At 50.2% G+C, this 27,319-nt stretch overlaps 1 protein-coding gene across 2 annotated transcripts; it reads right to left on the bottom strand.

Annotated features, from left to right (window-relative positions):
- Positions 1-12: 12 nt before the first annotated feature.
- TMEM259 (transmembrane protein 259) lies at positions 13-27,319 on the bottom strand. 2 transcript variants are annotated; one of them, XM_090027155.1, is made up of 11 exons: positions 25,936-27,319; positions 16,316-16,582; positions 14,338-14,515; positions 9,212-9,322; positions 7,528-7,650; positions 7,107-7,207; positions 6,551-6,608; positions 5,634-5,717; positions 4,865-4,997; positions 4,375-4,474; positions 13-3,256 (listed from the first exon to the last, which is right to left on the bottom strand). In XM_090027155.1, exons 1-11 carry the CDS (start codon positions 26,173-26,175, stop codon positions 2,405-2,407), a joined length of 2,247 nt encoding a protein of 748 aa, XP_089883281.1. In that variant the 5' UTR covers positions 26,176-27,319; the 3' UTR covers positions 13-2,404. The 2 variants fall into 2 exon arrangements, with proteins under 2 accessions (XP_089883281.1, XP_089883282.1); XM_090027156.1 differs by having other exon boundaries at positions 14,392-14,515.

Below are 27,319 nucleotides of genomic sequence, written 5' to 3'. Positions count from 1 at the left end.
CACTGCTGCAGCTGTTAGATATAGTATTTATTATATATACAAACACCTTTTGTACATTAATTAAATAGAATGAACTCTACTCTTCATTCAGCAAATGATTCGGTTCCTTTCCCCACTCTCCCCGACGCGTGCCCTCTGTGAAAAACCCTACAGCTCTTTCTGCCGCCTTGTGCTGACACTTCTGAAGCTCTTAGGCAGAGTTTAGCTGCATCGGCGGAGGGGGAAGGTATATGGGTTTGCCCCTGGGGACGCGCAGGTCACTAATGCACCCTTTTCCCCAGCTCCTTGGCACTGATGGACACCTAAAGACAGGCTTCCTGGGTGGGAAACACCACGAAAATGAAGGTCTCTGGTCAAAATCCCTAGCAGTGGGCTAGGTTTCCTGCAGCCCCCGGTGCTATAGCCCACCTCTGTCTTGGTGCATAAGCATCAGGAGGGGAGAAGAGGTCTGCCCTCACCTGCACGAATGTAGCTGTGTTCCTGTGGATGAGGCTACAGCTACCGGGCATTCCCACAGCATCGTCCCCATGTCTGAGCTGCCTCTGCCCCTCCTAAGAGTGGGGCTAGAGCCCCACCATAGTCCTGCCGCCGGGGCCTTTCCATGCACTCTCTTGCGCTCTTGGTGCCTTGCTGGGGGAGATGTTCCTGTGAAGCAGAACCCACTTGATCACATGCACATGGCTCGAGTCAGGCCTCATGTACCATGTCACCTCCTCCAACCCATCAGCACCAGGGTGCCAGCCAGCCTTTGGAGCCACCTCTGCCTGCTCCTGTCCCAGCTCCCCACCACCAAGGCAGGACTGGGGGAGGTTTGCCTGAAATTTGTTCTAAGCTTTAGTGTTATGGCTCGTCCCGCTCCCACTGACCCATGCAGAACAAGGGTTCTTGACCTGCAATTACTCCCTCCCTCCTGCCGGCCTCGCAGCAAGAGGGTTCCTAGGCTCAGGGAAGGGACCGATCTAAGGATGCGATGGCGTCCCGCTTACAGGACAAGGCACTGAAAAACAAGCGAAGCCACTGAAGCAGCAGCTGAGTGTCAAGGGGTACCGGGCAGCAAGACTGCGGTGCACCAGCTTGCTGGATGGCTGTCTTGCGCTTGTGAAGCTGCACACTGGTTTCTAGCTATCACCCGCCTGGCACTAGCAGCTCTGCACATTGTTGAGGCTGGGTTCCTAGAGCCCTTGCTGTGAGAAAAGAGCTGGGTTTGGGCAGACTCTTCCAAACATGCCCCCAGGCACGTGTATCTAATACAGGGAGGAAGCTCTAGCTGAGACACCACTCTCTTGCACTCAAAAACCAGACAGTGCCAGGAAAGTAACCTCATTATTTGGTTTGTTGGGTGTTTTTTTTTTTCCCTTTACCTCTGCTCTCACCCCTCCAAAAATAAGCCAGGCAACTGCAGAGGGAAGAGGCCACAAAATGATCCTCAGAAACAGATCAGGTTGAGCCCAGCTTCTCACTAGCATAATTAAATCTGGTACAGGGGAAGGGAAAATCTTGCTGACACGGTCCCCTCCGCCTTGAGTGGATCTCTAGAGGAAACCTTACCCACAGCCTGTTGTCAGATGACTGTGGCTCAACTGAATGGGCAGCAGAATCAGCCCTTACAACTGCCACAGCTTTCTAAAAATTGGGGAAGACTCTGCCTTTGTGGCAGCCAACGTACACCACCGCTAAAGGTGTCAACCTCCCACACACACCCCACATCCACATGACAAAGTCACCCAGGCCCTGTCAAACACTGCCAGAGTACAGATGTAGCATCCACCCAGCTTCTTAGAAGCTCTTGCAATGGAAGGAAACTGCTCTTGGTTTCAGTGAGTGGCTTCAGAAGACCGCCGAGGTCTGGTTTTCCACTCCTGCCAGTAAGCCTCTACGCCCATCTCCAAAAGGGCTGCGTCTGATGTGACGCCTGCTTGTTTTTGGTTGAAACCCAGAAGGAAAAAAAAAAAAAAAAAAAAAAGAGTAATTCTATCGCAAACTGGAGGACACTGGCAAAGGCAAACAGGGCTGGAGAGTACCATAGGGAGCCCTCCCTCCTGAGAGCTGCCCACCCTCCTGGGGTTTGAGCAGGGAGACCTGTAGTGTGACACCAGAGAGGCAAAATGACCAGCGCTGGAGCTGTCTGCCCACAGTGCAAGAGAAGCAGGGCTTGCTCTGAAGAATGGCTTCTCTGGATGGCTGGCTTCTCCCTTGCTGCAGGGGATGCTGGAGAACAAAAGACCCCAGGCTTATCAGTCCCTTCTGTTCTCACACATTTACTTTCTGGGGGGAAATTTCCTGCACCATTGCTCTGCCCCAGAGGCTGTGCTTCCACTGAGAGGAATTACGGGTTGGGATGGTGAGATGAGAAACAACAAAAGAAATCCCTTCCAGCCTGCCAGGAGTCCCTGAAGGAGAGGACTCAAGACAGGCTCCCACGGTCTGGGTCAGAGCAGGCTGTCCCACCAGCTGCTGCAGGGCACGTGCTGGTTTCCCCAGGGTCCCCACTACTCACATCCAAATGCTGGAGCATTTCAGTACCTGGCACAGAGGCCCCCAATGTCTCTGCCCAGGTGCTGCTTGCAATGCAGTCCTTGCCACTCTGCTCTGCTTGGCTGAGAGACCCCTCTGCAGCCTCAGTTTGCTTGGGGAGGGCAGGACTGGGGACAGGGGCTCCATCCTCTTGCACTGGGGTAGGGGGAGCAGCGGCAAGAGGGGGAGCCGGTGTGTCTTCTGCAGCAGCAGGCACGGCTGGCGCAGTCACCACTGGAGGAGTCGAAGTGACCTCAATCGTGATAGAGCCACCAGCAGCCTCTGGACGGTCGCTGCTGACTCGAATTCGGGCTAGCAAGCTCGAAGCAGCAGCAGCTGCATCCTGCGGGCTCCCATTGGCCATGACTTCGTGCACCATGTTCGGCTCCAAGAGGCTCAGGTCGGACAGGAATGAGGCTTCCGTAATGATGGCGGCCGTCTCGGCTACCCAGTTCAGATCACTCGCTATGGCAGAGGCGGTCGCAGCGGCGCCAGCCCCCGGGCCCTCACCAGGGGCCAGAGAGATGGGGCTGCTGCTTTCAGCAGAGGGACTGGTGGGCAGGTGGGGCCGCCTGGTGCCCACGTCAACGGGTGCGGCTGTGGTGTTGTTGTTGAGGTTGTCCTGCAGCGTGGTCTGGGTGCCCTGACCCACCTGCTGGTTCTGCAGCAACATCTCCTGGATGCGGATTTGCTGGAGGATCGCCGGCAGCTCATAGTGGTGGAAGAAGTAGATCATGGAATGCTGGGGACCCAGAGGGAAAGACTTTACCAACCCCCAAGAGGAACCACAGAGACAGCAGCAACACAAGCTTCCCCCGCCATGACCCGCAGGTCTCACTGGGGGAGGAGTGGGGGGATGGATGCACCTGCATTTGCCCCTCCCATCCCTGACCTCCACATCATATCTTCCTCCCCAGGATGTCCCTGGAGAAGTTGGTTTAGGTTCTGCTTACAGACCAGGGGTGGATCCGAGGGGGATGGCGTGCACCGGTGCTATTGCACCCACTTTCACTCCTGCTCCACCCAAAGTTTAAAATCAATGACCTAGCCGGGGCAGCAGCATCTCTGTTCAGGCAGCAGTGAGAGCATCAACTGAATTCATGGCTCATTAAAATCTACCCGATTTCTTTGCTCCAGGTGTTCACGACCTTCTCCTTTTTCACTGTCTTGCTGTTCCACCAACCAAGCTAACCTTTCTCCTGCAATTCTGCTAACTGCTTCTGGTAATGTAGCTCCTATGTCACAGCCATGCACACTCATTCCAACAACACTGCATTTGTTTTTGCTTCCATCAAACTAAATAATACAGCACTGGGCCCCTAACATGAGTAAAGCTTCTAGTTTCTTTTTACTTGAAGAAAATGTGCGCTTTGTTATATGGGATGATGCGCCTCACCACATACAACCCCCTTTTCAAAATCCTAGATCCGCCCACGGGATCTTCTGTGAGCCCTATGTCTCACTCCCTCTACTTGGCAGCTGTCAAAGCAGGTTTTATACCAAGACTAAGTCACAGGTGGATGGAAATCAGTGACCTGGAAATCTCACTGCATCTTGGTGGGTTGGAGAACGTTGCCTACCCTTTACCTCCCCTACTAAGGGGAACATGTGCAGCAGTTGTTTAAACAAAGGTTTTGTTCAAACTGGGTTGTGTCAGTTTAGAAAGCCTAAATTGTAATCAACAGTCACTTACAAGCAGTTCATTTTATCTATGTACTGTATGAGCCAATTGACCAGCTGCTGACTAGATGGTTTAAGTGCCAACCAGCCCCTCTTACACATGTGACACGACTAGAGGTGGAATTAGCCGTACACCATCGAACATGCTCTCATGATCAGCAGAGCAAGGCTGCTGCTTACCTGGATGAAAAGCCAGGAGGTGACCAGAGCCAGGCTGCTGTACTGTCCGTTGAAGCGGTAATGATAGGCATAGAAGGCAAAATGGTACAAGTAGAAGAACCTGGGAAGAAAGGAGACAGTGAGGAAGAGTGGACTCCACCAAGAGATCCCATACGTGTCTCCACCCTGGGGAGGGGTACTGCCTAGGGAACAAGTGTGACACCTCCTTTAAAAGAGCAGCCAGGCTCTCCCAGTCTGAACTGGTGCTCAGTGCAAACAGAACAGGTGAGGACTGGGCAAGCAGTTGAAGGATGCGGTTTTTGAAGCAGATTTTCTGCGAGTGACAAAACAGCAATACGGTAAAGCAACTGGGTTATAGACTAGCGCTTGAGTGAGGATCCTAACAACGTCCCCCTACTACAGAAGAGAGCAGCATGTTGCACCAGTACAATGTGCACAGCAAGGCGATGGCAACAGGCATGTTACAAGGGGGAGAATGAGTATCTCTTACCTGAGCCAGTGCCTCTTGCTAGTGTTAGTGTGGCAACAGATGGCGTCGTACTGATCAGCCAGCCACACAATGAGGATGATGTAAAATGCAGTGGTGGTGTCGTTGAAGAACTCCGACATGATGGCCTCCATGCCTGCGAGAGGCAAAGAACCCCAACATCAGCAAGCAGACACAAAATAAGCCCTGCTGGCCTTTCTCCAGCATTAAGGGGGTACCCGGAGCAGGCTACCTAACAAGGGCTGGGGCTATGCTTGCTGGATGGCAAAGCCAAGGCCCCAGGGCACAGCTGTCCAGGCCTGACTGCTGACTGCACTCTTTCCTTAGAGTGGAGGATTTGCTGGCTTTGAGCATGGCACAGGATATTAAATACAGTTTTGCAGGTTCAGGACAAAGCTCAGAGAAGTGAGATATTGAAGTGGATTGGATCTGTTTGTACTGCATACTGACTCTAAGACGGCGCCATCCCTAGTGTGCACAGCTCAGGCAGTGCATGTTAATCTTGACCTCCAAACCCCCTTGCTAGAGTAATCTTAACTGAGGGAGCATGTGTTACTGGCAGACAAGACCAAACCACCCAGGTATAGTTTTGTGGGGGGGAGCAGTTACCACGTTCCACTGACTCTACACTCTGCAGTGAGCAGACAGAACATCACCCCACAGCAAACAAGCTAAGACACTATGCTGCGAGTCTGAGTAACACTTAAGGGTACTTTCCAGACCTACTGGCGGTTCCCTTTTAATAACACAAGGAATAAAGCCCAGTTCTTACCTACTAGAGCCAAAATGACAGTGAGTAAGGGAGCAGCGGGGAATGCAATGGTCATGTTCATTTCCAGCATCTGCAACAGGTCCACTGCAGGAAGAAAGGCAAATATGATACCAGGTGACTGATGGGCTCTCCGTCTCTCCCAGAAGCTCAGAGCATAGTAGTAACATGCCATAAACTCTGCTGTCTTTAGTTCAGCACACCAGATTTTCCAGAGAGGGGCTGGGCATGTCCCACGAGGGAGGATTACAGTATTTTTCCAGTGGGGCTGTATGCAGAAATTCATATGAGGGATTATACAGGCACAAGGTACTTCCAGCTCGCAGTTTACAGTACACTGTGGCCGAATTGGAGCTGCCGACAGGTCTAGCAAGCCCTGCCCTGATCCTGGCCAATACCCATTGCTTCACAGGACATGAGATTCCTTCATAAAGCACCAGGGAGCAGTGCTGAGCACATGGCAGCTCTGTATCTGATGCATTCAGCTTGTGGATGTGCCTTACCAACCCCAGAGTCAGAGAGACAAGAGGGGAATGGTGACTGGCTCTGGTCCAGTCCATTATTCAGACATTATTCAGAGTCAGAACAGGGCCCTTGAAGACAGTCTATCTGTCAGAAGATTTAGGGCCAAGCTCTTGAGTGTAAATGGAAAGAATGCTAGAAATCAATGGCCCTGTGTTTACATTAAGCCTGATCCTGGCCCTGGTTAAGAAGCATCTCACTCCAGATGGTAGTTTTGCCATGCCAGGCCATGCCATGTATTGTCCCAGCTCTGGAGAGCAGATTCCCTTCTCCTATCTGCCATCTCAAGTAGCATCACTCCAGTAAAGACATCAAGGTATTCCCTTGCTCTCCAAAAGCAATGGACTTTCTCTGAAGCACAAAACCCATCATGGAAACAGAGATATGGAAACACTTACCAATGAAGACAAAGATCTGATGGTGAGAGTAGCGCAACAGCATGGAGACGGACAGAGTCTGAAACGACAGAACAGAAGTCAGCATTAGCTCTAGATTGTTCCAAGATGTTTGGCCTTCCCACAGAGTTGTGACAGGGCAATGAGTTAAGGAGGATGGACTTTACTGGCTTAAAATGGCCTCACGATGTTTTGGCATAAGCTGTGCAGGAGATGACTAGACAATTATAACAGACCTTAAAACACACACATCTGTTAAGAAGAATGCGTGGTATTGTTGGTGTGCAGGTCTCAGCTCATTTACTATACACTTGGCTCTTTTTTCTGTGTTTCAGCCTCGTTTGTACACTGGTTTCACCTCAACAAATTCTTGCATTTGCAAAAAGATTCCAAGTGCGGTCATGTCTTCAGTTAGTTGGGCTTCAAAAGCAGCTGCGGCATCTTGTGCTCACACACGTTTAGGAGGCATACTACAGTCCAGCACATTTCAGCCCTTACATCAGTGCTGAGAAGTTTCAGCCCAGATACTGAGGCAATGCTTATATTTCTCCCTACTTACGAAAATGACCATGATGACGAAGGCTGCCAGGTACGATGTCCTGGCCATCCACATGCTGACAAAGCGGTAATGCTCCCCAGACACCACGTTGCGAAGGAAACCTGAAAGGATGTGGAAGTCAGTGTGATGAACACTACGGGATCAGCTGAGCTTCCAAGGTCCAAGGAAGACTCAAAGAAAGAAACCACAATGCCTGCTCCCTGCCACTGCTTTCACTCCATCCTGGACAATAAAACATTGGGAAATAGATGTGTGGTTGTCCTCTCTGCCTTCCCCTTGTTTCTTTTTACCTACCTCATGCTAGTGCACCCAGGGGCAGAGGAGCTGTTCCAGTAAACAGCCAGAGAATGCCATTCGTGCCCCCACAGAACAAGCAGTTCCCTTGAACGGGTACAAACGTTCGAGTCCCCAGTGCTTTTACCTTTATTCTCTTCGTTTTCAGCCAACGCTTTCACACTGGACATCAGAATGTCGTCATAGCCCAGGAACTCATCCAGCAACAGGCGACTGAATCTGTCTCCGAAGCACTGGTCCCTGGTGGGATCTGGACAGAAGACAAAGAACATTTGTTCTGTTCAGAGGTCAAAGCACCGAGTGGGAAATGCCACCATTCATTCCTGGGTGATTTAAAAGGTTTGCTAGTGCAGCTATGTGGTCAAGTCCCTTGTGGAGATGCAGCTCACACCAGTTTCTCAAGCAAAATGAGTGGTACCAGCAAAAGGATCTTTTTGCCAGATTACCTGCATCTGTTGGGGTGTGGCGAAATGGAAAGGGGACAGAGTGACAACCTTCTCAAGTGACAGTTATATGGGCAACACTTCAGCATAGATCAGGCTTCAACATTTACACCGAGCCCTGTCAGTTGCTCCATGCTGCAATATAGACAAAGGATTCTGTTCTCAAGCTTTGTCTCTGCCTCCTTCAGCCAAGAGAGAGATGGATTTGCTCTTATTAAGCCTGGGACAGGTTTGGCCATGTGGCTGGGACAGTACTGAGGAAACAATAGCTTGGGGAGAGGGGAACAGGTGATTTTAGCAGCTCTTCGATGAGGCAGAAGAAATCACAAAATTGGATGCCTATCCTATTAGCAGCAATGAGATTTGGAATTAATGCACCCAGGCTTACACTATGAATGACAGCGACTATCCCTTTGTGCCCCTTTGTTCCTCCAGGCACTATTAAAAGTTTCACAATTCCACCGCACAAGCAGCTAATGATGAGATCGACACAAATGACAGGACACTGCCGCATAAAAATGCAAAGAAACTAGATAAATATATGGAACCAGGTTACCAGGCACCCAGATTCCAGCTATACAAAAAAGCACAATACAAATACAGGCCATATTTTGTAAGGCAGCTAGAATGCTTAGGTAGGAATCTGAGCTGAACCTGAAGGTTGAGAAAAAAAAAACAACCACCCCCAGCTTTTAACACAGAAGCCATGTATAAACCACCCAGTGGTCACTTAAAATTATACAGCAGAACCATCCTACTGCTTTCATGACATGATTCTGATCAGGCTAGTTTCATTACTTCCTATCATCTGGCATCTGATTAGTTATGATTTTTGGCACAATGTTTCTTACGTGGGAACTTTTTACTTGACAGTAAGTCAGAAGAAAATGAGGCCACAAGAGAAAGGAAAAAAAAGACTGCTACTAAGTGGCGTGCAAAACTGCTCAGAGACGAATACTGATACTGAGCAAATGTGCTCAGCATGGTCTCCAACACGGATGTAACCACTCTCAACAAGAGGCACTGCAGCTGTGATGGTGCAGATGTATACTGTATCATACGTGTCTCGGGGCTGCAGGCCATCTTGGCCCCAGCCTCTGAAATTCAGAGTAACGTAGGTAAACCTGCAGAAGAGATGTTCAGATTGACTTAGCAGTTGATACCTTGAGATTTTCTTCCTGTAAAGGGAATAGGGGGGAAAACTATGCTGGGAAATAACATTAGGACTGCTTAGCCTCATGCTGATGCACTGCCCCAGCATCGCACTGGACAGGCACTTCTTCTAGAGACTGTTTTCTACTCTGAAGAAGTGCACCTTCCATCACTGTAAAGCCTTTCTGCAATCACCCAGGCTCCTCCTGTACTTACCTAGCGTCACCACCATGACCGGGATGCTCAGGCGCTGACGGGTGCTCTGAGACAGGCGTAAGAACCCGTACTCCAACGAATACTCCACAATGTACTCTTCCTGTGGCCACACTGCAAGAGAGGATGCGAAAGCTCAGCAGCAGGGCTTGGCAACTATTACCACAAAAACCCACAATATGCCCCAGCCCCCACATACAAAGTCCTTCCTTTGACACCCTCACCAAAAAAAACAGACCTCGCCCCAACCTGCTTTTTATCAACGTAAAGCTTTGGTTGTTCTCGTTTTCCCAAATATTTCTCTAACCACAACGATGCAAACTCTTTACTACCTTTCCCAGCACCGTTCAGCATGGTATACATGCTTCAGTTTGTAGCAATCACAGGTTTTGGGGAAATCCACTTGCCTGCTTCAGAATGGTACAACAGCCACAGACCTGCATGCTTGCTTTGAATTGAAGGCATTGAAAGATGCCGTATTTACAGTCCTGGTACCTACAGTCCTTTCTACAAGGCCTGAAATTTTCTAAGATGCCTGAGGGAAGTATGTACCTAATATCCATAGGCTCCCCACTGAAGATCCCAGCCAAGACAGCCGTACAGAGGCCAGAGTGGTACCCCCAACATGACTGGACCAGTCTGCCTCATCTCCTTGCTGGAGGGAGCAATGTCAGGTTTACTGGCATCTCTGCACAAAGATCCCCCCCACCCCCCCAGCTGGGTGGATATGCTGCTTATGAACCCACCAGCTGCCCATTCACTCGCTTCATCTGGCAACCAAGCAGCCTGCAGCAGATACAAGTATGGAGCTGTTCTCACCTGACAGGAAGCTAACCACAACATTTAAATAATGGCTCCAAGATGCTATTCTGACCCTCACAGGAAAGCAACATTCCTGGTCTCTTTTTTTCTCCCGCTGCAACTGCTGGATGTGGGGTAAGTGCATGAAGACTGGATGAGTGCTGAACCACACACTGTCCTTTGTTTGGTTTCCATTGGCAAGGAATCTGTCTGCAGTTCTTTAGAGCTGACCAGGATGCATAACTCAAGGTCCGTTACTCACTCTGCCACCTTCACTTCACCTCCATGCCTCTACTGAAAACTGGGAGTAACTAACCCTGGGTCCCAGGAGGGCTGCAAGGTTGAATCCATTCCTCTTTCCAAAGAGCCTTAAAAACCATGAAGGAAGAAGCAGCAGAAGGGCAAAATCTATGAGCCTATAGAGACATCAGCTTCAGAAGCAGCCAGCTTACGGCTTCAGCCAGAAAGCAAGGAACAGAAACTCAACCCCCGCCAAGACCCTGTTTCCATTCAAATTCTCTAGTAATAGGAAGTGACAGATCAGCATTAGCCATTTAACAGACCATTGGCGCCTGCAGGAAAAGCTCCAAAGAGATTCTATTTAGAAGTGAGGCTGCTTACAGGATTGCCTTCTGCAGATTAGACAGCGAGGTTTTTAAAAGACTGAATGGCAAGAGCTTAAAAGGTTTCCTATCAGGAGCACAGCTGGACCCAGGGGATGCCTGGGCCGGGGAAGACTGCTGATTGCTGGTACAGGACAATCGGTGTCTATTCTGACAAGCTAGCCATTTACAATGGTAGGAATTTGCTACGCTTTACACACTGGCTCTGGAAAGTTTCATTGCTCTCCTGGCCCTGTGCCCACGAGGCTGGAAGCCGCTCAGTCGCTGAGCCGCTCACTGCTCAGTCCTCAAGTGACCTCTTGCTGCAGCCCCTCTCAAGCCGTTCAAGTTTTCCTGGCAGACCACCCAAAGCCCATGACAACAAAGTCCTTAATGAGACTTCACAGCAGAGCGACGAGGGCACTGGTCCCTTCAAACACTGCCCAAGTGAAAGGTTTTTGGTCTGTATGCCTTTTACTTTAAAAGCTATTTTCCCCCCTTGTTACAACAGCAACAAGTTTCTTGCCTCTTCATATGGTCTTTGGCTACAATTAAGTACTATATCACCACAAAAAGAACTTTCCTGGTAAAACCAGCTTAAAAATCAATGATCAAAAGGAAATGCATAGCTCTGCAATGGTCTGAAGCAGCACAGCAGCAAGGGCCTTTCTGGAGAGGTAAGGAAGTGATGTTGGCTAGCTTTAAGTCACAGATAGAGCCATTAAGCTGTGCATTTCACACAAGCGCCAAACTCTGAAAACTTGCTTCCATGCGGCAGGGAACAGGCGAGCCTCTCTCATTGCGATACGCATCACATTCAAATGGTTCCTCTTGCCCATTTGGTCCTTGAGGTCTCTGCAGACAGTGCAGTGGGGATTCTGTTTCAGGGTCTGATGCTTCAAAGCCCTGAACACGTACAAAGGATCCTGCTCAGACGTCCCCGTGTGCTTGTACATACTCCAAGGCAACTGTGGATGAAACTGCATGTCTTAGGAACACTGTCAAAGTATCCTTTTGCCTCCGACTGCAGCAGGCTTCCCACACGGGAGGAGCAACTCTTCTCTCAGACTGACAGGTATACACAGAGCTGCCAGCTTCTTCTCCCAGGGCAGAGTTTAGCACATCAGAAGGCATCGACCCATGCAAACTACATCTGACTCCACAGTTTATGCTAAAGTGTTGTTTTAAGTTCAAACACTGCATTAACCTCATTATAAATGTATATTTTGGAGCCCCCAAAAAGCTTAAATACTTGGTTCAAAGCTGCCTTCTTCAAAGTTGATTTTTCAGTTTTGAAGCTTCCCCAGGTCTCACTGCTTCAGTCAGGCCTGCTGGTTTTTGCCACAATCAGCTCACATCTCTGGAGTTAGTTCTCGGGAGACAGGAGCTGCTGCTGCTTCCACATATGCCAAAGCCAAAGACTGGAGCAATTAGGGCATTTAAAAAAAGCTTCGACATCACTGCTCTGCCTGCCTCAAGTGTTGTTGGGTTTTTTTTTTAAATGAAGGTTTGAAGTCGACACCGTCTGCTGTGATGGCCCCAAGACAAGAAAAATCCCCTGCTAAGTAGTAGCCAATCAATTTAATCTGAGATCTTTCAAACTGTCACACCGTTTCTTCCCAGAGGGTACAGGAAAAGAGAGAGTTATGCTTCCCACAACGAAAATATTTTAAAATGACACAAGCCATAAATCATGTATAAGAAATGCAGCTTTCTTATAAGCGATGCATGAATAAAAGACTTTTCAATAGAAAATGTACAGCTCCCTCTCTCTGTTGTACGGGGTAAGAAAAGCAGACCGGCCAGAGTTTTCACATTCGTTCCCATTCACTAGCACGACAGCTTTCAGTTCATAAAGGCTGACAGAGCACTTCAATCCCAACCCAAGAGTTGCTTGACCGTGAACACATTTTTAAAATGCATTTTATCCAAAGACCAAATGTGCAGTCTAAGCTGTGGCCCTCCACCAAAGAAGGTAAACAGGCAAGGAAGACTGCTTCTAGCTACATCCCTATAAGCCTGCTTGAAATGATGCACTTTATTATGACATTGCAAAGAGATGAATAGGACAACCCACTAAATGCTCTCCCCCCCCGCCCCGTCTCGCTGGATCATTTCCACTTATGACTCAGCAAGACGCATTCAATGTACAAAAGATCTTTCAAAGGACTTCTGTGCAGTCCTTTCTACCAATGCCAGAACATGTTTACATGTATTCCAGAGTTTCAAGTAAGGTCATGATCCCGATCACCGATGGAACTATTCATTAGTTTGCCACTTGGTCTGGGAGTAATTAGTCCTGAATTCACAAAAAAACACTACAAGATCTAGGGAACAATGAACATATTGATGTTAGAGCTCACCCTACAGCTAGAAATAACCTTTCATACTGCTGGATGAAAAAAAAAATTCCAGTTCTTTAATAGGTGTCAGGTGTCCAGGTTGTAGCCATATTGGTCTAGTGGCAAAAGCAATCAAGACTCATGTTAGAGGTGATACCTTTTATTAGATCAACTAGATTTTTGCAAAAAAAATGGTCTCTAATCGCAAGCTTTCTGGCACAAACACCCTTTGTGAGGCAATGAACGGTGTTTCTGCCCAAAAGCTTGCAACGAAAGAATTTTTTTTTTTTTTTTGCAAAAATCTAGTTGGTTTAATAAAAGATACCACCTCTAGCACAAGTCCTGAGTTCTCTAACAATGCACTTGCTTTAGCTAAAAAGTGAAAACTTAAAATAAAACTACAGGACAATTCATATGCTCCTGTTTTAACCCACAGACGATATTAAACCTTGAAATCCAACACAGCAGACACCAATGTTATGCTCTCTATAAGCCCAGGTCACAATGTAAGAGACAAGCAACCATTATTCTTTTCCTTGAGGTCTGTTATATATTAGCATCTCAAATCAGGTTGTACATCTTGAGTAATATCAGTGCCTCCAGTCCATCACGGATACGGCACTAAAGATGTCTGCAGGACCAATTTGTTATCTTAAGAGCTGTTTCTGGATGACGGGTCAGAAAACCCCTGCAAATGCTACTGAGAATATCGGAACCACTGGACTTTCTAGCAGCTCTTCTAGAGAAGAATCAAAAATGGGGCCATGCAGCTTGTGGAAAAGGAATCACTGATTCACCTCAAGTTGCAGCAGGGGAAGTTTAGATTGGGTATTAGGAAAAACTCTCACTTGGAGGGTGGTAAAGCACTAGGAAGGGTAGAATCTCCATCCTTAGAGGTTTTTAAGGCTGGGATGATCTAGTCGGGGCTGGTCCTGCTTGGAGCAGAAGGTTGGACTAGCTGTGACCTCCTGAAGTCCCTTTCCACCCTCATTTTCTATGATTTCTACCCCAGCTGCTAGCAGAGACAGGATAACCAAATGGCCTGTTAAGCTATCAAGTTTTATCAGTGATGCCTGCCACAGTTCACATACCAGAATCGAGACCTGTTCATTATGGTAACAACAGACATAAGTAGAGGCCCCCACACTGCTTCCCTTTATCAGCCCCTTCCCCCCATCCCTCCAGCAAAGAGAAAGTTCTGCAGGTCCCAAAGTAAGTGCTTGAAACCCCATTTGAAAGCCACAGGAACACCTGGAAAATGAGTCAAGAGGCTATGCAAGGAGCTGGAGCAGGCGAGGGGTAGGTAGGAAAGGTAGAGGTAGACAGAGGAGGCACAGGCACCAGGCAAGGAGGGAGCGTGGAGAACAGCAGAAGTGGTCTTTACCTGCTCTTGCTAGCATCTCAAACTCGGACACGGTCTCACTCAGCGGCTGCATACCTTTAGTGGGCGCCTCGCTAAAGGAGAACTCCTGGCTTTCGTTGTGGGAGGCCTGGGTCAGCGCCTCCGTGCTGCTCACCCGTGACGGCTTGAGGAACACCTTGGGCTCGATGTCCAGCTCAAACTGTTGAAAGAGCAATAAAATGAAACCAACCACAATCTGGTTTCTGAGCGGTTAATGAACCCGAGACACAAGTAGCGCTGAGGAAGGACAGACAAAAACCTACAAACATTTTATTCACGTCATTAATCCAGGGGGGCTTTGAATTGCAAGGAAGCAGCTGGAGAGAGATTTGCTTTGTTTGAAACTGGCTGAAGGTTTCTAGAGGGACTGAGCCAGCCAAGGGTGTTCAGGGTAATTACCCTCTGAAGACTGATGGTGTCCCAGTGGACTGCAAGGACAGAAAAGCTGCATTATGTTAACAACCTGCTGGATCACAGAGAAACAAACAGACAAGTGGTTGGTACAGCAGCACAAATTGCCAGAAAGGTGTTCACTAATTCTTTAGTCTCCTCAGAACTGGATGTCTCCCCTTCCAAAAGTACCTCTGCTCAAGGTCCAGGATGGCAAGATTCAGGCCCCAGCTAACAATGGCTTTTCTATGCCTGTAAAGGGCCCTGATTTCTGGCTGGATGTGCTGTAGCCCCACAAAGCTTCCCTGTCTCCAGGAAGCTGGTGTGCTGATCCAGCAGGCAGGGAGAGCAAAGCCATGCTCTCAACTATGGCACAGTTCCAGTTCTCTGAACAGCAAAATTTGCTCACAACTCTCTCCCTTATTCTTAGATATTTTGGTCCTGCCTGTGCCCTCCTAACTCCTTCACAGGACTGATGGACCAAAGCTGTTGCTCATTTGGTTTCTATTTCCAGCAGGTGTGTTCCACTCGAACTTCTTCTGCCTGCCAGGAGCACAGAGCCCCCAAGCATCTCATCTGCTCCCCTACCTAAAAGGCAGAAACCCTGGTATGCAACTGCATGCAAGACATGAAGAGGAACAGGTGTGCAACTGGCAGCAACATTTGAGGGCCCAAAGCTCTCTCGCAGGACCAAACACATTTTTACCTTGGAAAAGGAACACAATTTGTGGCCTCCAACAGTGAGATTTTGGGGGGATATATTAACATAAATGCTCTGCCCCATTAGGCCTCACACAGCTAACCTCAAGGGCACTGAGTCACCTGGCTTTACAGGGAAGGGATAGAAGAAATACCCCGGCATAGTGGTTTAATTTTTCACAACTCCCTAAAGCCCTTATAATAGTTGTTCTGTAATGTAGGACATAGGGGAACGCATGATGGCCTGCCACAAAGGTTCGACCGGCTTGGGCTTGGAACAATCACATTACTCACACGTGCAGACACACTAGCTTAGTGCCAACGACATCCTTGAGGACCACACAGATGGTGAACAGAAGCGCACATCACTCCAAGGGGAAGTGCATGCAAAGGGCACTGCTAGGATGCAAGGAGAAGAAAGCATCTACTCTCCAAGCAGGGTTGGATGTCAAGCAACAGACAAGGGCAGGAGCACAGCCCCGGGGGAAGCCCAGAATGCTGAAACAGGCCCTGTGTACAGAACACGTCCTATCCTCCCCACCCCATGCTACTGCTAAAAAAAGCAGTGCTGCAACTTGGGCAATCCAACAGATGTACAACTGCAGAAGGGGTTGCATTTTCAGGGAGGGACCCTTGGTTGTAGAAATAAGATGTCCACCTAGGTCAACAGCTAGTTTTCTGGTCTCCTGGGAGCCCATCTATGCCAATGAGCAGATATGGGGAGCAGACCAAGATTCATTATAATGTGAACTAGAAAAAGTGGAGGCAGGAATATTTTACTGGCACAAAAGGCACCCATCAAAGTCACTGCTCACTGTTCACTGCAAGACACCCTCCCCCCATCCCTTCCAAGCACGTGGCAGCTTTTTACCTTTACAGAGCTATTCTCGAACATCTCCACAGTCATTTCCTCCTCGTCCTCATCCTCATCGTCCCCCACTGACTCGATCACCATCCCAGGGAACTTCTCCGCCTCACAGAACTGCAGGAAGATGGGGGCCCGGCTGGAGTTGCGCTGGATCTCCACTCGCAGGATGCCATCGCGTGGCCACTTGTCCCGCACATGTTCCAAGCAGTTGATGGGTGAGCGGGAGAAGGCAATGTGAATGTAAGCCAAGATGAAGAGCACAAAGAGGGCCTGGATACAGCAGGAAATGAGAGAGAGAGAGACCATCAGCCCAGGCCAGCACTATCCAAACCTGCTTTGTTTACAAAGCTCACATTTTATATACCGTTTTCTGATAAGCAGATGGACATCTAAAGCAGGCTGGGCCCAAGGCCCCAAGAATAATCCAGACCTTTCACACTCCCTAGTCTGAGCATCAAGACATTAGCACACAGATGTCTCAGAATCTGCTCTGCTCTTCAGCTGTACAAGAAGGGTCATGCCATTTATCTTAGCTAGCCTTCCTGATAAGCCTCCAGTAACCAAGCAATGCCCTGGCTGGACATTAAAGAGATCTCTTTGTACTTGCATGGGAGCAGAGGCCAGCTCTGGCATCCTTGCCCCAACCTCCCCTGTTCATACACACACTGCACGATGATGGATGATTGCCCCTCTCCCCAGCCACCTGGGTTAAAACCCCAGAGCTGATTTCTAAAGTGTCCATCCACACCTGTACAAGGTGGGTGTGAAATGCTTTCCAGTCTAGAAGCAAGATACCAGTTCTGCTAGTCTGGCAGCAGCATATGGCAGTTATTGGACTTCAATAGCTCCAACACAGTGGCAGACCTCAGCTCCAGATAACATAGCGCCACAGGCCTCTGGGAAGTGAATGCAGTACTGACCTAGGGCAGCAGCTCTTATCCTATCAATTTACTGATTTGTCTATCAGCTGGGTTTCCTGGTTCGCCACAGAGTTGTGCTGGCTTACAAAAAGTGGCCCCACCTAGTTGATTTTTGCTGGCTTGGGCTATTTTCAAGAGCTCAGTGGTTAGCAAACCAAACCACTTCATCTTATCAGGCTTCTCCTTTTGACCCAGAAACTCCTGCCCAGGGAAAGGATTATACTGCATGTGCACCAATGCAATCCTTGGAACACCCCCAAGGAAATGGGCCTCGTTGTATTTATTTGCTAACCCTTCAGCATTCAGTTTAATATTGACAGGATATGGTGCCAACATATGACCTTTGCTCAGCAGAGTACAAGTTGAGAGCCTGTCAATGAAAAACTTTTAAAGGGAGAGCCAGGCAGTTTTAGTTCTTATTTCAGAGCCCTTCACCTGACCCGAGAGAGATCTTATGCTCCTTCTGTGTCTGGAAGCACAGACTGAACTGGGAAGTTCCCATTCCACGCTCAGAACATGCAATTAATTGTGTTGCATGTAACCTTAGAGTGGAACTGACTCCTCTACTTCATGGTTGACGTTTCCTGGAACTCAAAATGAAACATAAAATAAAAAATGTAGCAGAAGTTATTAAATTACTTTCATCTTTAATACCCTAAGGTTTTACCATGTGCAGAGAAGGATATGCTATTCTATTCTTTAAACTATAATTTTTTTTTTTAAATCTAAAAATACTCCCATTAACTGGAAAGTTCCATGATTTGTCCTGATGAATACAGTGAGCTGATGGGTCCAGTTCCACTAGGACGCCATCCTTCTTAGTCAGTGCTAAATGTTCACACTTTTATTATTAGACACAAGGTAATGAAATGAACAGGGCTGGTATCTCTGGAGCGAGCAGTCTAGGAATGCAATGGGAACCAAGCACAACTATCGGACTAAATACACCTTCGACTACTGGTGGCTCTCCTGCCAAGTGGAACTGCTTCCACGGTGTCTTACAGGCAGAACATTGAACTCCATCCCCAGGTTTCCTGGAACAGGCTCTGCTGGGTGCTGTTTAACCCCAGTGTCAGCTCACTGCCCAGCTGTCTCCTTTATTAGAATGGAGAGCAAGATTTTGTAGAGGAAACAACTTAGCTAGCTGTGTCAGGGCTGGTTAGCAATACACATTTAAGAGTTAGGAGTCCAGGCCCCCAAACATAACAGGTTCTCCCTTAGCCTCCTGGTTTCTGAGCCTGTTGGGCATGCTCAGGTCACACTTCGCAGCTTTGCTGCAACACAGAAGGCTAGAAACTAATGGTCCATTTTTTCTCATGGTCTCCATGAACCCATCCTCAGCCCAATTCCCAGAGGCAATTGTTATCCTCCTTGTTCTCTCATGCCAGAGAATTGCAATTCATCCTCAGGATGGTTCTCTTGGGGACAGGAAGGGGAAAACAATGCTGAGCACTTCCTAGGCACCTCCTCTGTCAGCTGAATCAAGTTATAAGCAAATGCTCCCTACCCTTTTGGGCAGTGTAATAGAGCCAGCAAGACCTGGTGACAAATTAAATGCAAATTAATGCATAAACAAGCTACTACATTAAAAACCCACGCTCCCATGGGGCCATGAAAGGTACTGGCTCATACAGGGAGCCCAGATGGACAGCATGGGGTGCATATAAGGACTGGACTTGCTAATGAAAACTGCTATCTTACGGTGCAGCCCTCCAGCCCCAAATGTTTCATGCCCTGTCACTGCGTTCTTGCCACCTGGCGGTACTTGAGAGGGTGCAGGGTTTGAGAGGGACAGATGAGCACTGAGAAGAGCATCAATGACCTGACAGGAAAGCCACATACATTAAACCAGCAGTACTGAGGAAGGAGTAGGTCCCTCACTAGCAGCTCACCTGCAGCTGGAAGCCTCTAATATTTCTCTAACAGCCATCAGGTTTGTTCTCAAGGCCCCAGCATTTAGGTGAGTGAACCTAGTTCATTATCAGGACCCGTCATGTTAGAAGGTCAACATGTCAAGGTCTGCTATACAAAGCGTTTCCAGATCACCTTCCTCTTAGTTTTGCAAGCCAGCAGGCTGCCTTTGGTAGGAGCAGAGGAAAGCTGCCAAAGTTTGCTCTGCAGGACCCTGCCTTTGATTAGCAGCCGAGCCAAGTCAACAAACTGGAAACACAACTTGAGCTCAGGTAGGAAGGGTTACAAAATGTCACAGGGGCCAACATACATACAGTCTGCGCTCGCTTGGGCAGAAGTTAGCAGCAGAATGGAGGCGGCATTCCTGAACCAGGATTAAACTGAATGGGGCAGGGATCTGCTCACAATGGGCTGGGATTGCAGACCAGAGATTAAGGAACTACAATAGTAATAGGGGGGGAACCCCTAATGCTCATAGGACAGCTTCCCCCCTCCCGCATCAAAGGTGCAACTCACACCATGGAGTGTGGGTCCAGACATCAACACTGGTGTGAAGCGTGCGGTAGAGATCCTGGAATGCATCCTGCACACTACAGCTAACACTCAATTGCAGGCACCCCCGCCTTCTCAAATACCTTCTGGTTGGATCGCTAATAAGACCAACAGCACACCAGAAAACTGAAGCAGGACCTTGCCTGCCATCATTCTGCTACAGCAGAAATTGAGAAACAACTTTTCACAGAACAAGATACTTCCTTATACTCCAAAAGGGTGCGACCACTTCTCTTCCGGAAGCTAGGGGAAGAGAGATTGTATAACTCTAGGACTGAGAAGCACAAACAGCCTTGCAGGAAATGGTACAAACCCTCCTACACTATGGTCAAGTCCTCAGTACTCAATATAATCTTTGATATTGCATTGTGCCAGTCAAGCTACTGGCCTTCCTAGTTCCAACACGGGACAGAGCACAAATCCCTTTCACACACCGCCCCCCCCATGACCTCTTAAAACCTTCAGCAATTGGCTTTACAACTTAGCTGCCAATACGCCTCTCAGAAGACACAAACTTTAATCCCCCAAACATCCAAGAGCAAGCATGGTGACGGACTCCAGCCCCTAATTGCCAAGGACACTTCTGGTTGGATCATTTTATGTTCCAGTGTGCAGCAGATGCACAAGAACTCCCTCATTCCCAAAATCCTGTTACAACGTGCGTGTTCACTGTGAATTAATACTGGAGTACCATTCTCAATGAGGTACGCAGAGGACTGAAAAACTGCACCAGGCTTCATTTCTCAAACCAGAGGACAAGCCTCGATTCTAGTTACCAATTTGCCATTATTTCCTGTCCTGGCTCTCTGTGTCAAAGAGTTCAGTCATTTCATAGATTTCATAGACATTAGGGCTGGAAGGGACCTCGGGAGATCATCGAGTCCAGCCCCCTGCCCAAAGGGCAGGAAGTCAGCTGGGGTCATAGGATCCCAGCAAGATAAGCATCCAATTTACTCTTGAAGGTGTTCAATGTAGGTGCTTGAACCACCTCCAATGGCAGACTGTTCCAGACCTTGGGGGCTCGGACAGTAAAGAAATTCTTCCTTATGTCCAGCCTGAAATGGTCTTGCAGGAGTTTGTGACCGTTCAACCTCGTCATCCCTTGGGGCGCTCTGGTGAACAGATGTTCCCCCAGATCCTGGTGGTCACCCCTGACAAACTTATAGGTGGCCATCAGATCACCCCTGAGCCTGCGCTTTTCCAGGCTAGAGTCCCGTGGCTCTCAGCCTGTCATCGTAAGATCTGTTTTCCTGACCTCTGATCATGCGCGTGGCTCTCCTCTGGACTCTCTCAAGCTTCTCCACATCCTTTTTGAATTGTGGAGCCCGAAACTGGACGCAGTACTCCAGCTGCGGCCTCACCAAGGCCGAGTACAAGGGGAGAATGACGTCCCGGGATTTGCTCGAGAAGCATCTATGGATGCACGCCAGCATTTTGGTCGCTTTACTAGCCGCAGCATCGCATTGCAGGCTCATGTTCATCTTGTGGTCAATGATGACCCCCAAGTCTTTTTCTTCTGTAGTGCTGTCCAACGTAGCACTGCTGAGCCTATAAGGGTGCTGCAGGTTTTTCCTCCCAAGGTGGAGAACCTTGCATTTTTCGGTGTTAAACACCATGAGGTTCTCATCTGCCCATTTGCTGAGCTTGTCCAGGTCAGCCTGGATCACCCGCCTATCTTCTGGCGTGGATGCTTTGCCCCAAAGTTTGGTGTCATCGGCAAACTTGGCCAGTCCACTCCTAACTCCAATGTCCACATCATTAATGAAGATGTTGAACAGTATGGGTCCCAGGACAGAGCCTTGAGGGACCCCACTGGTTACAGGGCACCACGATGAGTGACTGCCATCAATCACAACCTTCTGGGTCCGACCACGAAGCCAATTTCCCAGCCAGCGAATCGTGGTGGAGCCAAGGCCACAACTGGGCAGTTTGGCCAAGAGGTGATCATGGGATACCAAATCAAAAGCTTTTTTGAAGTCAAGATATATGACATCAATCTCTTCTCCCTTGTCCAGGTGATAGGTCACCTGGTCATAGAAGGAAATGAGATTGGTCAAACAAGACCTACCCGCAACCAACCCGTGCTGGCTCTCCCTTAGGATGTTAGCCTGGGCCAGTCCCTCAAGGATGGCCTCCTTAATAAACTTTTCTAAGATCTTCCCCAGGATAGAAGTCAGGCTAATGGGCCTGTAGTTAGCCGGATCCACTCTCCTCCCTTTCTTGAAGATCGGCACCATGTTGGCCTTCTTCCGGTCTTCGGGCACTACACCAGAGCGCCAGGAGTTTTCAAAGACCCGTGCCAGGGGCTGGGCTATGACGCTCACCAGCTCCTTGAGTACCCTGGGGTGCAGGTTGTCAGGGCCAGCTGACTTGAAGGTATCCAGCTTCTCAAGGTGTTCCTTCACGAGGTCAGCATTGATGGAGGGTAGGGGATCCCCCTCACCCAGATTTCCCTGTCCCATAGCAGGCATGGGCATCCCATGTGACTGATGAAAGACTGACGCAAAGTACCTATTTAATAGGTTGGCTTTTTCCTGGGCGTCAGTTGTCAGTTGCCCCATCTGGTTTAGCAGGGGTCCAACATTGCCCTTGCTTTTCCTCCGGCTCCCCACATACCTGAAAAAGGACTTTTTGTTGTCCTTGATGCCTGAAGCTAGTTGGAGTTCAGTTGCAGCCTTGGCTTTCCTGGTTTGCTCCCTGCAGGACCGGACCAGCGCGGAGTAATCCTCCTTGGAGGTGAATCCCGTCCTCCATCCTTTGTAGGCTTTCCTTTTTAGCCACAGTAGGTCCGCTAGGTCTCTGGAGAGCCAGGGGGGCTGCTGTGCCTTCTTGCTGCCTTTCCTCCGTGTTGGAATAGATTTAGCTTGTGCACTGAGGATCGCTTCCTTGAGAAGCAACCACTCTTCTTGAACTCCCATCTCCCTGGGGTCACGGTCCCTGAGGGCCTGACCGACAAGCCTCTTGAGCTTGTCAAAGTCGGCTTTTCTGAAGTCAAGGACTTCTGTGTTGCTGACTGACTTGCCAGCTTTACGGCGGATGGTGAAGGTGATCAGCTCGTGGTCGCTGTCACCCAGCTTCCCATCGATCACTAGGTCGCCGATTAGGTCATCCCCCGTAGCCAGTACCAGGTCAAGCAGCGCTTTGCCTCTCGTTGGCCCATGGACCTCTTGGGTCAGGTAGAGGTCATCCACGCATGAGAGAGAGCTTTGCGCCCGCTCAGATTTAGCTGAGTGATCTTCCCACGAGATGTCCAGGTAATTGAAGTCACCCATGACAACCAAGGTCCTGGAGCAAGCGGCCTCAGTCAGTTCCCGGGCGAACTCCTGGTCAAGCTCGGGACTTTGAGTGGGAGGTCTGTAGTAGACTCCCACCGTTGTGTCCCCTGTGCCGAATTCCCCACGAATTTTTACCCAGAGGGTCTCTAGCTGTCCATGCCGGTCGCCAACATCAGCTTGCAGGGACATGTAGCTTTCCTTCACATAGAGAGCTACACCCCCGCCCCTTTTGTCAACACGATCCCTCCTGTACAGGGTACAGCCCTCTATACCCGTGGTCCAGTCATGGGTGGAGTCCCACCAGGTCTCCGTTATCCCAATGACATCATATTTCTTTGCACTGAGCAGGAGGACGAGCTCGTCCTGCTTGTTGCCCAGGCTCCTGGCATTAGTGTACAGGCAGGCAAGTGTGCCCTTGGGGGCTCTTGCCTTGCCCACAGATTGTGCCAGGGCTGGGGCAGGGGTGAGCTCCCTTAAGTGCCCCCTTAAGTGCCTTGGTCCGCTGGCAGGATTTCAAGTCAATCCTGGTGACTGGAGCCTAGGACTCAAAGCCACAGCTCAACATTTTACACAGACCTATCAGAGGGCTCATTGTTGTGGCTATTAAAAAATAATTTGCTCCACTACAGAGGGTAATTAGGGTTTTTAACTCCACCTCAAACAAACCAGCTCTCTAATGAGTCAGTCAGTTTAGTAAGTCACCACCCACATAAAGGACACTTCACCCCCAGGTCTCTGGTTTCAGAAAGTAATGGAAAGATGCTTTTGAATCAGAGGAAGAGTCACAGCAGAACAAAGTGGACCAGGGACAGGATTTCAACACCAATGTCCTGGATGACTGTAGGGTGATGTTACCCGATACCTGCAACCGCTTGTGCCGTAGTCCTCTCCCCTGAGTACAGAACACCTAGAACGCAGCAATCCTCCCCGCAGCCAAGGTGTGGAGTTGGTTGCTCTCCACCTGCCTTAAAGTGCCTGATCATTGGGTAATCTAGTGGGTCACAATGATTCTTCATCCTAGATTTCTTTGCTACAAGTTACCAGACTGGCCAAACTTCACAGCTGCACTGCAACTTCACTGTGCGAAAAGCTAAGCACAGGGGTGACAAGCACAGGGATTCACGCACACAATGGGTTACAGGGTGCTCAGCTACTGTATGCAGAAAGCTAGGATTGTATAGTTGCAACAGAATCATAGAAAATGAGGGCTGTAAGGGATCTCTAGTCCAACCCCCTGTTCAAAGCAGGACCATCTCGTGAACAGCCTTAGCTCCAGGCTTGCCAGGAATGGGGCAGAGCTCCACAGTCATGAGTCCCCACTCTGCTTCAAGATCAGCATGTCCCTTCTCAGCAACACAAGAGGCAGGGGGGGCAAAAAAGGGGCAAGTCCAAGGACTCCCAAATCGGCTGAGTGACAAGGCACTATTGTCATAGCAAGGTCATGACGCTGTGATGACAAAGCCACTGCTTGGTCTTTAATAACACCGCATTTGCTACGTAGGCAGCAGGAAATAGGCTGAGCTACTCCTCTCCTGACTTTGTCAATAATTATGATCAGCACACTGTAATCACCATCTTATTATTTTTAATTTCCATATTTAAATACCAGCCTGAGCACAGAAGCCAGTGGGTTTCACCCACACAGTTACAGCGTGGACTGTGTTGGCACACTCCTCTGCCAAGGCCCATCACCGCACTTCCTCGGTGACTAGCTTCTAGAGCTGAGACTCCTACCCTCAGTCAGGACCGCCAACAAGAACAAGATTGCACTCGCAAAGCAAGGTAGAAGGGCAGGTTCTCCCACGCTCACTAGCACGGAAAGATCCCAGCAGGCACAAGACCATCATAGTCAGGATAGTCAGTACTGGCAAACACACAGCAAAACTTTCTTCCCCCCCTCCTCCATAAAGGCAAGGCTCAAGGAAAGTGTCAAGCATCTTTCCTGAAAATAGACTGAAGCTGCCAAACCAACTCAAGTAAACCCTACATCCATCAGATAGTAGCAATTGCTGGGTAACGGAATCATAAACCTTTCCACCCAGGTCACTGGTTCCAATTCAATCCAGACTGACAGGCTATCAACCTAAGCGGACGGGCAATCCATCCAGAACCGGCTAGAATCAGTCACCAGGATACGAAAGCTTTATCGCCTCGCTGCCAGGCACAGAAACCATCCAGAGCACCGACGCCAAGCACCGAGATTCAGCCACATTCACAACTTCCCACCCACTCAGCTACAAGAAGCCGCTGCGTTAGAGCGCTGGCCTGACATTCACATCTGAGGACATGCAACAGACTCATCACTGTAAGAGCAGCATCCGAAACAACAAAGATCTTGCAGGAACATTTGGGGGCTGGACCCGATGATCTCGCAAGATCTCTTCCAGCCCTAATGTCTATGAAATCTATGAAATGTCTGTAATACCCACTTGAGCTATGGCCCGAAGAGGCCCCAGCATTCTTTCCTGCCCATGGCAGGGGGTCAGACTTGATGATCTGCTCAGGTCCCTTCTGACCCTAGAAACTATGAGGCCAATACGGGGTTATTTTGGGGAACATTTTGTTCAGTGCTACTGAGGCACCTGCTCTTCCTCCTCCATTTTCACACTGGGAGGTAAAAAGAACATCCGCTAAGCCGGCTCCAGAGGTAAAGGACTGGAATCACCTCATCAGGAGAGGGGCGTAGGATGCACAGGACACTGCAGATCCAGGCAACTGCAGCCTCTGAATTTAGATGTGCCCTAACACACCTTCCAGTTTGATACCAAATGCCTGAGTGACGATTCACAGGAACAGATATAAAGCACCACGGCCGGAGAGAAATTCACGTGTGGCAAAACACCAGACGAATGGCAAAGCTCTCCAGGGTTTGAGAGTGATGCAGTGGCAACAAGCAGCTTCCCCCTTGCCTGGAGCGGGGTGCCCACCCGGGGACAGCTGCCCACGCCGCAGGGCTGCCCCTCACCTTGAGCAGGACGAAGAACTCAAAGATGCGGCGGAAAGAGGGCGGGAAGAGGCGGGCGTAGGTGACTGCCATCTTGAAGAAGAGGGCGTGGAAAAGGCGGTCGCGCACGTTGATCAACGGGTTCTGGTTGAGGTTGGGGTTGCGCACACCCCGGTTGTTTCCGCCGGCTGCCGCGCCGCCCCCAGCGTTGTTAGCCCCCGGGAGGTGGTTCGTGTGGGCATGTGCCTGGTTCTCCGACATCCTGGCTGGTGGCAATGTGGGTGCTGGGAACCGGGGGGGAAGGGAGGGGAGGGGTGGGAGGACCACGGAGGAGGGGGCCTGGCTGCACACCCCCACGCCGAGAAAGCAGAAACTCAGGAAGGAAAAACAGGGAAGAGAAACTGGGGGAGGATCCGCAGCCCAGGAACGTCCACCGTGGCTGGGGCAGGGGAGGAGAAGTGGGCTGCTGGGCCCCCCTGGGACCTCTCGAGGGGTCACAGATCAACCCCCGTGGCTGAGGGGTGGCCAGGGGAGGGAGCCTGGGACCTGCCCCGGGGGCATCTGGCAGGGAGGGCAAGTGTCCCTGGTAGGGTGCAAGGGGCAGCCCCAGGGGTCTTGAATGGCAATGCAGGGGGGAGGGGGCTCTGAGAGAGACTCCTCTGTCTCCTGTGGATTGGGGGGCCCCTTGGGCTCTGCAGAACAGACCTGGGTGGGGGCAAGGGAGCCTGGTTCCTGGTGGGGGTCTCTCCCCTGGGAAGGGGGGGATCCTGGCCCCCTGGGAGTGGGAGGGATCTCTCCCCAGGCAGGGGGTGCGTCTAGCTCCTGGAGGGGTCTCCCCCCTGGTCAGGAGCCTGTCCCTTCGGGGGGTGGGTCTCTCCTCTGGGCAGTGGGGGGTCCTGAACACCCCAGGAGGGGTCTCTCCCCAGGTGCGTGTGTGTGTGGGGGGGGTTCCTAGCTCTTTCGGGGCTGAGGGTCTCTCCCCAGGTCAGGAACCTGACTCCTCAGCGTCGGGGGAGTCGCCTCTCTCCTTGCGGGGGGGTCTCTCCCCAGGCGGGGAAGTCTGGCCCTTCGGGGGGGGAGTCTTTCCCTTGTGGGGGATCCTGGCTCTTTAAGGGGGGTCTCTCCCCGGGTGGGGGGGGGCTGTGGCAGTCGGGGGGTCTCTCCCGGGAGGGGCCGCAGCCCCTGGGGGTGTCCCGGGCTCTAGGGGGGGCTGAGGGCGGCGCGGGCCCGGGGCAGACGCGGCTTCGGGGCCATGGGGACCGCGTCCGCCGCCTACTCCTCCTTGGCGGCCCGGCCCGGCCGCTTCCCGCGCTGCGCCGCCGCTGCCGCCCCTCACAGCCCCGCCGCCGCCATCTTCCAGCTGCGGCCCGGACGCGGACGACAACGACGTCGGCGCAAGAGCGAC

This window comes from Crocodylus siamensis, chromosome 14 (assembly GCF_052110815.1).
Source record: "Crocodylus siamensis isolate JL-2025a chromosome 14, ASM5211081v1, whole genome shotgun sequence".
In the NCBI taxonomy this organism is placed as follows: domain Eukaryota; kingdom Metazoa; phylum Chordata; order Crocodylia; family Crocodylidae; genus Crocodylus; species Crocodylus siamensis.
Note: the sequence above shows the minus strand (reverse complement) of the source record. Positions and strands in the feature narration are given on the sequence as shown.